General features: G+C 44.8%; 1 protein-coding gene, 1 long non-coding RNA gene and 1 pseudogene across 9 annotated transcripts in view; all 3 read right to left on the reverse strand.

Annotated features, from left to right (window-relative positions):
* Positions 1 to 15283, reverse strand: part of LOC309532073 — a 346799-nt gene that overhangs the window by 240723 nt on the left and 90793 nt on the right. The window lies entirely within an intron of this gene.
* LOC309532811 (ATP synthase subunit e, mitochondrial pseudogene) lies at positions 5708 to 5941 on the reverse strand (annotated as a pseudogene). Its single transcript has one exon. The product of its transcript is annotated as an ATP synthase subunit e, mitochondrial pseudogene (transcript).
* Positions 10213 to 15283, reverse strand: part of ST6GAL1 (ST6 beta-galactoside alpha-2,6-sialyltransferase 1) — a 106113-nt gene continuing 101042 nt past the window's right edge. For all 7 annotated transcript variants that reach the window (XM_082221875.1, XM_082221874.1, XM_082221871.1 and 4 more), the window contains one exon: positions 10213 to 14553. In XM_082221875.1, the coding sequence (XP_082078001.1) occupies positions 14312 to 14553 (242 nt within the window). In that variant the 3' untranslated portion in view covers positions 10213 to 14311. The remainder of the gene's footprint in view (positions 14554 to 15283) is intronic.

Consider the following 15283-nt stretch of genomic DNA (forward strand, 5'->3'; position numbering starts at 1 on the left):
TTGTTGTGTCACAGCCTGCGTATTTCCTGCTCACAGGAAGTTACTGTTTTGTGTATAGCTTTCATTCTCTCTCTGTGCCTGAACACGCAGACAGGCAGTCATGTTTTTTTCTTTGTTCTGACCAACGCTGAATAAAGTTGTAAATAATGCTCTCCTGAGTGCATCTTTCGCTGTGTGAACTCTGCTGAAAGGGCGTGCACTAGCTTTGGAATGTGGCATGCTGTTTCTGAGGCTTGTGTCGCTAATTGACTGATACTGCGTTTCTACTGGAGATTGATGGATCGCCCGGAGACGGCTTGGGGGCATGATGGCCTTTGTCTCCCTGGCAGTATCCCAACATTCCTATGCTCTATGTGAACTGCTTTTGTGAAGAGCTGGTGTTAATGATGCACTTGCAAATTGGTACAAGTTGGGACGCAGGTGGCACTGTGGTCTAAACCACTGAGCCTAGGGCTTGCCGATCAGAAGGTCGGCAGTTCGAATCCCCATGACGGGGTGAGCTCCTGTTACTCGGTCCCAGCTCCTGCCAACCTAGCAGTTCGAAAGCATGTCAAAGTGCAAGTAGATAAATAGGTACCACTCAGGCGGGAAGGTAAACAGCGTTTCCGTGCACTGCTCTGGTTTGCCAGAAGCGGCTTAGTCATGTTGGCCACATGACCCGGAAGCTGTACACCAGCTCCCTTGGTCAGCGCCGCAACCCCAGAGTCGTCCACGACTGGACCTAAGGGTCAGGGGTCCCTTTACCTTTACATTTAAAGGTGCTGTCCCCCATCTGGAGATTCAATCCCTCTCCCTGCCACCTGGTAGGAGGGCAAAATGAGAAACAGAAATATTTGCTCATCCCTAGTTGAGGACAGACTGGGGGCAATCGTGGGAGCGGTGAATTGAACCCCCTTCCTTAATGCCATGGTCTCAGTTAGGGTTTCCAGACCCCTAGGGCTGACCTGTGGAAGATAACTGAATGGCAACCAAGGGCATCGCTAACATGCTCATTCCCACAAGCCCACATGTCGTAATGGGGAACAGTGCGAAAGCTTAGATGTCCCATAAATAAAATAAATAAAAAATAAAAACCCTTAATTGTACTGCTTGGACAGGGCATTTCAGTGTACACACATTGGAGTCATCTGTTTATGACTGCACATCAAGCAACAATAAAAGGGGTTAGGGCAAATCAAGCAGCTACCATCACCAGACCAAGTTCATGAATCTCTGAACAATGATATGATCTGGGCTGATTGTTTCAAATCTGAAGCAATATGTCAACAAATCAGGGATTACAGAAAGGCTTGCACTTCTTAAGCTACACAGTTAATTAGATCCACAGAGACTCTGTTTCTCTATGGAAAGAAAACAAAAAAAGGGAAGGTTATCAGTTGTTGCTTTTAAAGTTTCTGGGTAACCTGAACGTTTGGTAGTGAGTAAAACAAGGCTCTAGTTACTAATTTGCTTAGTTTGACATGGAAAAAATCATTGTGCAAGCTGTTACTGCATGAGCAATTAAACAACGAAAGAAACTTAATGTAGCTTTCTTTTCTTCACAGGGCAGGCTTCTTCATTTTTGCCCCTTAAACAATTTTCACCTTGCCACTCATAGTGTCCAGCCATATTTGTGAAATAAATAAACAAAATACTCCATGTGCCACTCACAAACTGGGTGTGATGTAACAGTCAAGTTCGCTGTTCCCCTCCAGCAGTTAGAGGGGAAGGATGACAAAGGGCACAAGGGAGCCTCTGGACACAAGGCCAAACTCCATGTGGATTTTTCCAATAATGGCTGTTGGTTGTCAGCCGTGACTCCCGCTAATTGATTTGCGAACCTCAATTAGCGATTTATGGCCGCCCGGCACACTTCCGCTCGCAGCTCTCCGTCACGGCTCAGCAGAGTTTCGCACAGCGGTGTAAAACTGTCACGTAGCTTGGCTCAGCTTACAGACAAACACACAGAGTCCAGTTTGTCTATTTACAGCCGTTTATTTCAACATTTCCTCAGAATTCTCCAGGACTTCTCACAGCCATTATGGGACTGCTCTTTTCCCCTCACAGCATAGAGTGAGAATGACAAATTCCTCCCAAGCTCCTCCCAAGCTTCGAAAACTGACGTCAGAATGGTGTGGCATCATGGGAAGAACTTAACCTGTTAAGTTCCAAGCTCAACACCCCCCTTTGCCGCACCTTCTGACAAGACCCTTTTGAGTTCAACACCTTACCCTTTGCCTTGTGCCCCTTCCCGGCATCTTTCCCAGGCACCTGTTGAACCCCTTCAACACTTCCAGACTCACACTGTGCGAATTTTGCCCACGCACTTGTTGCTTGGTACCTTTCAGGTGGAACGCCCTTTGTTGCGCGACTTGACCTTCTGGGCACAAACTCAGATGTTACCTCTGACTCACTGCCACCAGGAAATGTGTCCTCAGCATCACGGGATTCCCCCTCTGACTTAAAACGTTTTCGAATCCTCTCCATTACACTCACAGGGGAACTGGGCTCGCTTTTGGGTGTTCTCCTAACATCTTGTGGAGAAACTACCGATACCTCCTCCTGTTCCTGACTTTGGTCAGTGACCTGATCGTCATCATCAGACTCAGCCTCTCTTTCCTCCCCCTCAGAATCTTCCTGTTCTGAATCAGAGAGACACTCTGAAAGAACATCACGCTTGACAGCAGCTTGTGACTTTTTATCCTGCTCATAGAACTCAGCGTGTTTACTGATCAGTAACTTACTCTGATCACCTGATGGAAACGCAAACCTCCATGCACACGCTGCTGGCTCATACCCACAGAAGATCATTTTTCGGAACCTGGATCCATCTGGCCCCTGCAAAGCAGCAGGTACTGACACAGATGCATGTGACCCGAACATACGCAAAAAATGAATCTGGGGTTTCCTGCCATGCAACAAACCAAATGGTGTGTCACCTACCATTGAATTGTAGGTCCGATTCCAGGTGAAGCTTACATACTTGATTGCCTCCAGCCAAAACCTTGGAGGTAACCCAGAATCTTCCAGCAACACCTGTGCAGTTTTAACCAGAGCCTGACATTTGAGCTCTGACACTCCCCTCTCATTGGGTGAAGTCACTGTGTGACGTATCCCTTTCTTGCGAAAGTACTTCTGCAAAGCAGAACCTGTAAACTCAGCTCCTCTGTCACTTGTGACAGCTTGCACTTTGGTGGAAAACCTTTGTTCCACCTCCTCAATCCATCCTTTGATCAGCTGTGCTGCATCATCCTTGGATTTGAGACCATGGGTCCAGGAATTCTGCGTAAAATTATCCTGCATCGTAAGCAGATACCTTGACCCTCCCAGACTTGGTTCCTTTACCGGACCCCACAAATCTATGTGAACTAGCTCAAAAGGTTTTGTTGTTATCCTCTCTACTTTTGGATAACTGCAACCTTTTACCTTTGCCAGCTTGCAAGTTTCACAACTTACAGCATGTCCACATTCTGAGATCTTACACCCTTTAGAAACTTCCGGCAGCACCTGTAGTTCTTCTAGAGAACTATGGGCTGTTCGTGTATGTCAAGCATGTACGCATGAATCATGATTGGGAATTGTAGCACGTAGTGCTTGTGCTTTCTCAACCTTCCCATCACCCTCCAGAGACGTTTTAAGAATGAAGAGCTCATTCTGCCCCTTTTTAACCTTGGCAAGCATCCTCCCTCCTTTGGAGATTGTGCACACATCACCCTGAAAACAAACCGTAAATCCCTTTTTCAGTAAATAAGGCACAGATAAAAGACAGTGGTGCATCCCAGGAACAGTACAACACTTCAACGTTTCCTGTAAAATACAAAAATGCAGATTTACAGCATTAGTCATATTTCTTTTCTGTCCATTTGCAAAGAGAACAGTCTTCCCAGCCGGGATTGCCTTGCAATCCCACCTCTCAATAGCAGGTGTCTCTGGAATCAAATTGCGATTAGCTGCAGAGTCAATGACAAAACTTAGCTCCTCCGTCCCACAGCTGTCTTCAAACAGCGCCAGACTAGCTGTTATTTGATAAGTCTCTTCCTGGCACCTGGCACGTCCACCAGCCTCAGTCCCACGCCTGGTTGTTTTTCCAGACCGGTTGCCATGGAAACCCGCCTGATTCCCATGAGAAGTGTCCTTGACAACATCCTGCCTTGCCTCTCTGCTCCGGTGGGGGCAATCTCGACGCAGATGTCCCGCTGCATTACACACGTAGCAACGACGAACTCCAGTGGAAAAACACTGCCTGGGGCTCCTCCCAGCCGGCCTCCTTCTCCTTCTTCCGGAAAAGCACTCCTTGCCAGATCCGCCCCCCCTGAACTGCTGCTCCATTCCAGCAGGTTCAGTGGAAAACTTTTCAAACTTGCCTTTGGAACTTTCCGCCCCCCCCGACTTGCTCACTAGCACTCCTTGAGGCTAAATCATCAGGAACAGGGGCTCCAGCCATCTCTAGGCTCTCAGCTTCCATCTGCCCTTGGCTTCCTGCTGAGTCTTCACACAGACGTTTCAGCACACGCCAAGCCTCACACGCAGACTCAATGCCTTCCAGGTGATGTTGCAAATTAGCATGAACACCTGCTCTCAACATGCAGATCTCAGCTCTCTCAGCTTTCTCTCTCTGCATTTTCTCCTCCAGAGAAACAGACTTCAGCTTTCCTGCATCTCTGTCCACCAGTTGCACTGGTTCCCTCTGGGAAATGTCCCAAACTTCCGTGGCTATGAACCACGCTCTCACCCATCTTGCCCATGTATTCCACGCTTGGGCGGTGAGTTCCTCAAGCTGTTCAAACGGAGCTTAAATCACCTCCTGGCCATCTGCCATGTTCCTCCCGTTCTCCCAAGGGGCCCCAAGCTGTACTTACAAAAGCACCAGCTCCTCTGGCGTGGAGAAACGATTCCTTGCTGCTCTCAGCTCTTGGCAACACAGGCACTTTCTGCGTCTTTCAGCTTGCTTGCTTGCTTGCTTCTGCCCCTGCCGTGCTTCTCTGCTCGACACCGCAGATTTCAAAGCTCCCGACAGCCTCTCGTGACAGGTTTACGATAGGTGATTAAGGTTACCCATAACCTCTGGCTGTTGGTTGTCAGCCGTGACTCCCGCTAATTGATTTGTGAACCTCAATTAGCGATTTATGGCCGCCCGGCACACTTCCGCTCGCAGCTCTCCGTCACGGCTCAGCAGAGTTTCGCACAGCGGTGTAAAACTGTCACGTAGCTTGGCTCAGCTTACAGACAAACACACAGAGTCCAGTTTGTCTATTTACAGCCGTTTATTTCAACATTTCCTCAGAATTCTCCAGGACTTCTCGCAGCCATTATGGGACTGCTCTTTTCCCCTCACAGCATAGAGTGAGAATGACAAATTCCTCCCAAGCTCCTCCCAAGCTTCGAAAACTGACGTCAGAATGGTGTGGCATCATGGGAAGAACTTAACCTGTTAAGTTCCAAGCTCAACAATGTAGCTGCTCATTTCTGATGGGAAACACCATCAGATAAATCCAGTTCTCCTTTTGGAAACATTTTGGATAGGAACACCGAGAGAGGGGGAAGAAATACAGTCTCGTTTCTCTTTCGATTCGGGATTCAGAAATTATTCTGTTTTGAAGTCAGGGTTTTTGTCAGGCCAGTTATTTTTTCCCCTTCCCCCAGCAACTGTCTATTGAGGTAAAAAAGTTTGTGTTTGACACTACTTCAAAATTTCATACATTGGCTATTAAAAGGTAAAAACGATCAAGCAGGTTTATTTCAGCATTGAATCTTTGTTAGCTTCTGCCAGTGCTCTTGCAATTCGTTCCATTTCCTCACACTTCTTTTTCTCCTCTGCTGCTATTCTACTTTCCTCCTCAGCAATAGGCTTCGAATGGTCATATCTTTTCTTTCCATGGACTATCCCCATGAGCACTGAATGCCTGTCGAACTTGTTCAGAGGGGAAACATCCACCGGCGGAATCATCTTGCCTCCTCATCTGACCACTAAGAAGGCAGTGACCACGAGGCCAGTTGTGATAATAGAAAAACAGAGCTGGCTGGAGACCAAACTGAGCTGTCCAATACAGCTTTCAGATTTCCTATCTTTGCTTTAATGGATTTGGCTGAAAAAGTTTCAAGTAGCCTTGCTTAATTGAGACATTTGATGAAACCCACACCACTAAGTGTTCCACTAAACCAAAAGAGATATAATATATTATTGAACATAAAGTGGAATTTAGTGAACTGCATTTATTTTTACCTGGAACGAGCCTAATGTTGCTTGGATGTAAGCCCTAGAGATGCATCCAGTTATTTCCATGTTTGTGTGTCTGAAAGCTGTGTGGCAAGAAATTTCTCCAAATGCAGGAATCAGTAATCATAGTACATTGTGGGACATCAACTCTCACCATCCCTGACCATTGGCCATGATGGCCAGGGCCAATTGAAGTTCTCCAATGACATTCAAATGAATTTTCCATATTGAGAGTAGTTTTGAATGTTACTGAAGAACCACCACTGGCAGAACACACATTTGTGATGTGTGATGGAAACACAAGTCTAAAACTTCAGATGGGGGTGGGGAATGGCTGCATGGGGAGTTGCCCAACTTAACAGGAATTAAACATATCTTCTATCTGTCACTTCTCCCCTGCAGATCACCCTCTCCAAATGCTACTTTGTTGTTGTTGTTGTTTAGTCGTGTCCGACTCTTCATGACCCCATGGACCAGAGCACACCAGGCACTCCTGTCTTCCACTGCCTCCCGCAGTTTGGTCAGACTCATGTTTGTAGCTTCGAGAACACTGTCCAACCATCCTGTCCTCTGTCCTCTGTCGTCCCCTTCTCCCTGTGCCCTCAATCTTTCCCAGCATCAGGGTCTTTTCCAGGGAGTCTTTTCTCATGAGGTCACCAAAGTATTGGAGCCTCAGCTTCAGGATCTGTCCTTCCAGTGAGCACTCAGGGCTGATTTCCTTAAGAATGGATAGGTTTGATCTTCTTGCAGTCCATGGGACTCTCAAGAGTCTCCTCCAGCACCATAATTCAAAAGCATCAATTCTTCAGCGATCAGCCTTCTTTATGGTCCAGCTCTCACTTCCAGATAGTAGATAAATGATAGGCAGGTCTTGGTAATGGAAGCTGGCTAGTAAGAAACTTACTCTAAAATCACATTTTCTTTCATAGTTCATCCCCCAGTTGCCGAAGAATGAATGTTCCTTCCTTTGTAATGCTGCAGCTTTCATAAATTTCATAAATTTGTACACACATAGGTCTGATTCATACATCAAAGTAATGGGCTGATAAGATGTGGTTTATAGACCCAGCAATGAACCATGCACCCTTTCCCCTGACCTTGGCACAGAGATTACAGATATTTGAATTGGGAAACTATGGTTTAATCTCTGCCTACTTGCCAGCCTGCCATTAGGTAGAGTGATACAGCTACCTCAGGCAGGTTTTTTATGTCATGAAAAGGTAGCAAATTGTTGGCTATTTAATTGATTACTGCATCTTTACTGCCAGGGAGGAGTAGCTCTTGTGGGATTTCCTACTTTCCTTTTCGTGTCCTTGTTAGTAGGTTGGATTGAACCATAGTTTCCTACTTCAAAAGTAATAGGGAACTGTGGTGCACCGTGATCTTAGCATTGGAGCTGAGTGTGGGATGGAGTGCATGTGGGGGAACATATAGGAACAGGGCTCCTTTACCATAAGAAACATGGGTTTATTGGTCTGAGATTGTTATGTTTAAACATACTCTGCAGCAGTCTACAAGAGCCTAGTAGCAATTCAGTATACCTGCCTTTCTCCTCTTGCATGCATGGCTGAATGATGGCATTTTTTATCTGCCCTTGGAGAACACAATCACAAACCTAAATATTGATGAAACCTAAGATTTCTTTCCAGTTCCTGTCTCGTAACTGGTCTATTGAATTTCCACAAGTGGAATTGCTAGACAGAACATTATTTATGTTCTATTTTACTGTTAGCCATGAATAGTCATAGCTTGAAAAGATCACATTATCAAAAGATAAAGAGGATCTTGAAAGACATCAGAACCCAGCTTTTGCATGCTTTCAGACAATTACAGTATTTGACCAGCACAAATGGAAGAGGACAGACTTTTCTAGAGCTGCAGAGAGATGTAATTTCACAAATACATGGTAGTTTTTGTGCCATTTAAACAATGGTGTAGTCCATACTTGTAGAATAATAGGTTTTTATGCTCCTGAGCAGCACAGTATTTTCTAATTTGAAAGGGATTGCCACGGTCTTTACATAATTGTAGGAGGGAGTTTGCTGTTATTTAAGCCAGCTGGAAAAAGCAGAATATGTGATAAACACTCCCAGGTTTGATAACAAGCTTCATTTAAATTTGAGGGCAGAAGATCGAGGTAGAAAGAGAAAGCTCTAGGAATTCACAGCTGTTGTGTAAAATCCTAAAAGGTCATTTGCCAGTCACAGCTCTAACTTCACTCACTGGTTAAAACCCTGTGAGGTAAAGGCTGGGACTACCAGCCAGTCTAGCTCTGAAAACAGAAATTACAGCTTGGGGGGACCTTACCTTTTGACATTTCTCTCTTGAACCAGAGCATCCATAAACTTTCTTTAAAAAAAAACAAAAACAAAGCTAAAAGTCCTGGGCCCCTGGTGGTCTTTGCCTCCCAAATCAGACCCCTTCTGACCACCTGATCGGAGCCCAATCTGCACCACTAGCCTTAGGCCCAGCTACAGAGGAATATGCAGGCCAGGATTATAGAGGAGGCAAATCTGGACTGAGTTTCCTTTACGTTTCCCAAGGCAGGGTCCTGGCTCACTGGCTGGCAGTGCCGGGGGTTGTAATCAATTAAGTTTGAGTACACCCACTGAAATTAATTAACATGAGTAAGTTAGGTCCATTCTGAGGAAAACATAGTTGACTACCACCCATTTATTCCAGGATTTCCTGGTTTCTGTTTGTGGTTTACCACCTTATTAATTGAGAATAAATCATGAGCAACCCTACAAATTATATGTATGTTTATATAAAGGCACCTTGCAGTTTTAGCTACTCATCTGTTTGTAGCAGAAGCTTAAGCCAACCTCTTTCACAACCCAGGAACTAGTACTTCAAGCCTACCTCAAGTATATTAAAATTTTGTGGGTGTTTTTTGTGTTCCTCTATGATTCCAGAAGTGCATGCATATTTACAGGAAGATGTTAGAATTCCTGCTCCATGATTGCAGTCATGTCTATCACATGACAGTATATGTTTTGACTCCACAGATTGGGATGTGATGGAGACAGGATGTTTATGTTACTGTGTTCCGAGAAGTGGGAATATTGTCCTTTGTTCTTTTTCTCTTTGCTGTCCGATGCTAGAGAGAAAGGGAGCCATGTTGCAGTGCTCAGTGTGTGTTTATATGTAAATAAAGTAGATTAGCCAAAATGCTGAGTTGCTGAGGTCTGTTACGCAGCTGTGCAAACTCTGCGGATCCCTAAGTGTGCAGGTGTTGGTTGGCGTCGGTCGCTGTGATGTTCGGGCAGAAGAAAGCTTATGAAGCTACCGAACAATCGACCAAGAGGGAGAGAACATGCCAGTCGGGCATGTGTCTCTACCAGGGTCCTACTCAAGTGTAGGCTGAACTCCTGACAGAGGTATGAAATGAGTCATGGGGCATCAAAGGACAAAGGTGATTTAAAATAAGAGTATGGCACGCTTGTTGGTTAGATCCATCCAAACGTGACCCTCAAGTAACTTCAGCACCAATACTGAAAATCTCCGCAACTAATGTAAGCGCTATAGGATGTGTTTAAAGGGTTCAAACTGATCTGCTTTGGAAAGAATTTATTCAGGGAACTGGCTGAATGCAAAAAATGGATCAAGATCGGGGTCCTAAGCATCTGCTGCAGGGGTGGGGGGTTTCTTCCAGCCTGAGGGTCACATTGCTTTCTTGGCAAACTTTTAGGGGCCACATGCCAGTTGTGATCAGGGCCAGAGGCAAAAGTGGGTGGAGTAACTCATTTTTACCCTTGTACATTAGGCTAGTTTCTGCACATACTTATATTCCCCTCTGTTCTCCATACAGGGAAGAAAGAGGCGTTCCAGCCAGGCAAAAGCTCTCAAGAAGGATGCAAAGGAGGTCGAGTAATGGAGGTGGGTGAGGAGGGTGTGTGGCAGGAAGAGAGGCTTGGTGGGCCGCATTTGGGGCTCAGTTCCCCATTCCTGGTCTATTGCCATCTGTGTGACTAAAACTGAATGATTAAATGAGTTGGCATGAAGTACAGAAACAATCACTTTACAAAATCTTTATTACAAATTTTACATCTTTGGGTCCTTCAGAATTATTTCAGTCGATTTCAAAGATCATTGTTGACAAATCACATAGACGAGGTTCTGTGTTTTCATTTCACATTGGGGAAAAAGCAAACATTTCTTGAGAAAAGTAGTCTATACATGTATATAAAACTGGCAATCACAACCCTGGGAGCAAAGTAGTTATTCCAAATGCCTGTGTGTGTGTGTGTGTGTGTGTGTGTGTGTGTAGCCACAATTAAATAGAGAATGTTATTTTCAGTACAAGCCTGAATTTGGAGCTTGGGATTCAGAAATTGACTTTGGGGGGGGGTCAGTCAAATTTACAGTGTTATTATCAAGTCACATCATTTCCTTCACATGGTCAGCAAAATAAGGGAGAGTCACATTATGCAGATACTCAAAACTGGCTTCTCTAAACAGTGTTTCTAATAAGGTGGCTTCTATCCTGCTGCTGAATCATCTGAGATTAATGGAAAGCCACTCAGTATCTCTGTCCAGGTAGAGTCTTCTACTGTTGTTGCTCCTAAATTGTGACTATCCTTGGTCTGCCAGGCATTGTTCAGAAAGCTGAAGCAATATGTGTGTGTACATGCACTGAACTAATCCTCAACTGCTCCTCTCTGATATTCAGATACCATACATCATGAATTGACTTGGTGTACATTCTTATGTATGATATATGCTTTGAGAAGCAGCAAACAGCTTTCAAATAACTACCAGGGGCTTCAAACTGAGCCAATACAGAGGCTGAGGAGAAGGGCAATTTGATGATAGCAAAAAGCAGGGCTTTTTTCAGCCAGAACTCACTGGAACTCAGTTCTGGCGTCTCTCAGATGGGTGCCATTGCTATTCTAAGAGAACAAGGGAGGAATTCGTGGTGAGTTCCAGCACCTCTTTTTCTGGAAAAATAGCACTGGCTATAAGGGATAATGGTGATTTTAAGAGAGGCATTGAAAATGAGACACCCCTCCCCCTCTAAAAAAAAAGCTCATTTTCACAGCAATTACAAGGTTACTACTAGATATGGAAAAGAGGTCTAGTAGTGGGTGCAAAAAAAGGGGGGAGGGCATGCTGATGCTGAGAAGGAACAAGTAGTGGTGAAATATTTTCAGTCTGAGGGCCATATTTCCTCACAGAGAAACTTCTGTGGGGCGCATGCCAGAGGTGGAGGGGGTCAATACCAAATACACACCCCACTCACACAAATACACACACACTGTTCTCTCACATCCACACCCTGCCCTCCCATTCACAGTCTCTGAAACCTTCCCTGCTCTCTTGCACCGTTTTTTCCTTCTCAAGTTATCGTCCTCCCCCTTCTCTTTCTCCAGTCCTGTGAACTGTTGTTCAAGTGCAAATGGGACCCATTTTTTCCCCTAAACCCTCCCACCTGCCCCCACAAACTGCCCCCCCTTAGGTGGCAATTAGGCTTAGGAACAAAGTTCCCATTCATGTCAAATCCTAGAGGAAAGGGATTGAAAAAGTATTGAAAAAGTAAAGGTCACCATTCACTGGTCTTGGGAGATGTGAGGCAGAATTCCAGTGGAGAAACTGGAACAAGGCTTGTCACCTTTGTGCCCAGACATCTACAGGTTAGATGAGGTTTGGAGAGGGAGATCAGATCAGAAAAGCAGATTGGGGAGTTATCAGCACAACGGAGGCAGCCAAAGACTTTTGACTGAATGGGGGAAGCCAGAAAGTGACAGTGGAATGAGAAGAGTCAGAGACAAAGGTCCAACCCTACTGAGAACTCTCCAGGGACTGGAAGAGATGAAGAGCACTGAAAGAAATAGCAAGACAGGAGGAGGAATAGTATGGAACGTCGTAAAAGATGGGAGAAGAGGCAACGAAGTAAAGTTATCTAAGCAACAGACCCTTGATGATGAAACTGATTGTATCTTGAATAATGCAATGACCAAATCTAAAATTTAACCTGATTAAGGAAAATAGAAACAGCTCTAATCAACAGCAGGACTTTGCCCAGTTGGTTTTAAATGGCCTGACTTTTTGCCGTATTAGAGGTGGCGGCAGGAGGTATTATCTTTTATCAATCACATCTGAATCCAACAGCATCCTGGCTGTTACACTTGCAGTGTACTGCAGGCTCAAGATTAAATGGCATCTTCATGTGGATTCACATATTTGCATAAAATAACAAGGCTGCCATGGCTTTTAAGATCTTACCTCCCCAATGCACATGGCAGCATATCTGTCAAGGGTTGATTTCCAGTCACAGGCATGGGGTATTATGCCACCCAAAAGCGACTAGAGCTGGAATGGCACACTTCCAAACAGCAACTTAGCTAGTCCTTAGTCCTCTGGCATGGCTATAACTCTGTCATTGCAATTGCCAGGTTTTCTGAAACAGGTAGCTATAAATTTTGGGTACTCTTTTGCTGTGGAAAGACAAGCCTGGGGAGAAATTATATTAAATAATATTTTAAAAATGAAACTAGTAGATTATTTCAAGAGCATCTTTGCTGTGGAAAGACATAGGAAAACAATTCCCCTTGGTAACTTTTTCTTGGCTCTGTCTTCAGGGACGTCAGAAGTGGATAGATACACTTAGGAGCCGTGTGTTTAAACCCTGGTCACAATTCTTTCCCCTGCGTACCACACTGAGCTCATCTGACCAACATATGAAGTGCTATTAATATATCATATCATAAGCACTCAACAGAGTTTGGCACTTTATAGCATCTCCAGCATCCAGCCAACATGACTGTTCAGGGTCTTGCAGGTGTCCGTTCACAGTACAACAGAGATACTCTCTTAATTTCTATGGGCAGGGATGTCTTGGATACCCAGAATATCCCTTCTGTAACCACAACACTCCAAAATTTGCAGAGGGAATAAAATACACAACCCACTAAAAGTAGCTCAAATGTATTCCTAACCACACAACTTTTACATGTTTTGACACGGATTTGTAGAATGTGTGGTTTTTAGTCCAGGCATGGGATAGTTAAGAAAGAGGAATCCTCAGGTCTACTTAGCTACATGCAGGCTCAGAACAGACTCTACGCTGGAAAAGCAACTTCAAATTTCCACACCCAGAAAAGTGGAATTCTGCAACCTAGGTAAATGAAGCAAATGAAACCAATTTGTGCATTTGCTTCTTTCACACTTTCTCTACTTCTGTGTGTCTTACGAAGGGCTCTTAGCTATGACAGAGGTGAGGTGTCAGAGGGACCCAAGGGTCAAGACCTGGTGTCCTGTGCTGCTCAGACCACTGCCGAAAACCTGGCTAAGCTTTGCACTGCAAGGGTACCACCTAGGCTGTGATACTGGCTTCACAGGCCAATCCCTTCTCACCCAGGCCTATAAAGCCTTGGCCTCAAAACTTGCTCATTAGTCTGAACCTTCTGTCACTATGACGGTTCAGCAGTTGACTTCTGGTGCCTTGCCCTTCCCCACAGATTTCTCTGGAACATTTTGAAATGCTACATCAGATAATGTATTTAGAGATTTTTTTTGGGGGGGAGGGGGAGAACTATGGCAGCAATCTTATGCCAACTTACCTGGGAGCAAGCATCATTGAGGTTTTGCCTTGGCATCCAACAACCAAGAGCAGATACTGTTAAGAGCTTGATAGTCACAGATACCCTGACTCCTAATCACTGGACATATTCCATATTCATTTTGCATTGATTGTGTGCACACAATCTATCCTCCCACCGTGAGAGATAGAAACTCGTCAAATGGGGGCGGGGGTGGTGGCGGCGAGAGAAACAGATTATCAGAAATGCAGAATTCTCAGCCCAAAACTAACTTTAATTTACAGCCCTGATTTTATGTGTTCCTGAGTTAAGGACTGGAGTGTTCTGAGACAGAGCAATGAAACATGAAGATGTTCCTAAACACTGGAGACCTCAGCTAGAGCTTTCTTCTGCCTGCTTTTTAGTAGAAACAACCCACCCTGCAGTCACAAATTAAGGCGTACTGAACGGAAGAATTGTTAATTGTGAACAGCTTGCCCAACTTTAGAATTTCTTTTTTAAAAAATTAAAAATTAAAAAGTGCCTTGTGATTCAAGAAGGGTTTTTCCAAGCCCAGAAGAGGGGATTCACAGGTTTAACACTGCACATTCCTCAAGCCAGTTAGAGTGACTTTCCCGTGAGTGTAAATGTCTTCATCTGTGCCTCGATTAAGGTGCTTCACCATATTTTTCTCAAAGAGCAGCGGGTGGTAGGCACCCATAGTGCAGGCTTGGTCAAAGAACTTCTGGTAATAATGACAAACGTCTGTCTGCCTTTTGGAAGGGAGAAACTCGTAAACATCCACTTCGTCGCAGAAGTTCATCATGAGAGCAATGCCTAGAAAGGGAGGGGAGAGAGACAAAGGATCCATTAAAAGACACAGCAGAATGGGTGACTTGAAGGCAGGGTTTAAAAATCATGAGGGGTGTGTGTGTGTGTGTGTGTGTGTGTGAGAGAGAGAGAGAGAGAGAGAGAGAGAGAGAAATCCTCAGCAACGCAGAGGGAAGAAAGGAGGTCTTCCTGATGTTTTCTTTTGACTAGAAACCTAGACAAAAGGAGTTAAAGGCTCTACAGCAGGGATGGGGAAGCTGTGGCAATCCAGATGTTGTTAGATTCCAACCACCATCCTGCCCAAGTAGCATGGCCAGTGGTGAGGAATAATGGGATCTGGGAACCCACAAGGCTACAGATCCCCCTGGCCTGATAGATATTGTTGAAGATGGCGTCTTCTCCGCCCCAGATTGTTGCAATTGAACACTGTTCAATTACTGCTAAGATTGCACCGGTATATGGATAGAAGTCATTTCTCTGCTGTATGTCGGAAACCGTATGAGCAAATAAAGCGTAAGTGGAATTGCTTGTACCATTTTTATTCCCAAACTGGAGCTGTGCTGCCATCTAGTGGGCTTTCCCCTTAGATGTACAAAACTCCCCACAGGTACGTGTAGTGATAGACATTCTCTTAATAAGCCACAATCACCAGGTTTTCTCATTCAGAGGCCTGTACATAAAAACAATATACCACAATACGAATGAAGCTGGTTGTATCACGTGCTGAACTTATGCA

Source organism: Podarcis vaucheri (genome assembly GCF_965113315.1).
Source record: "Podarcis vaucheri genome assembly, chromosome: 5".
Lineage (NCBI taxonomy): Eukaryota > Metazoa > Chordata > Lepidosauria > Squamata > Lacertidae > Podarcis > Podarcis vaucheri.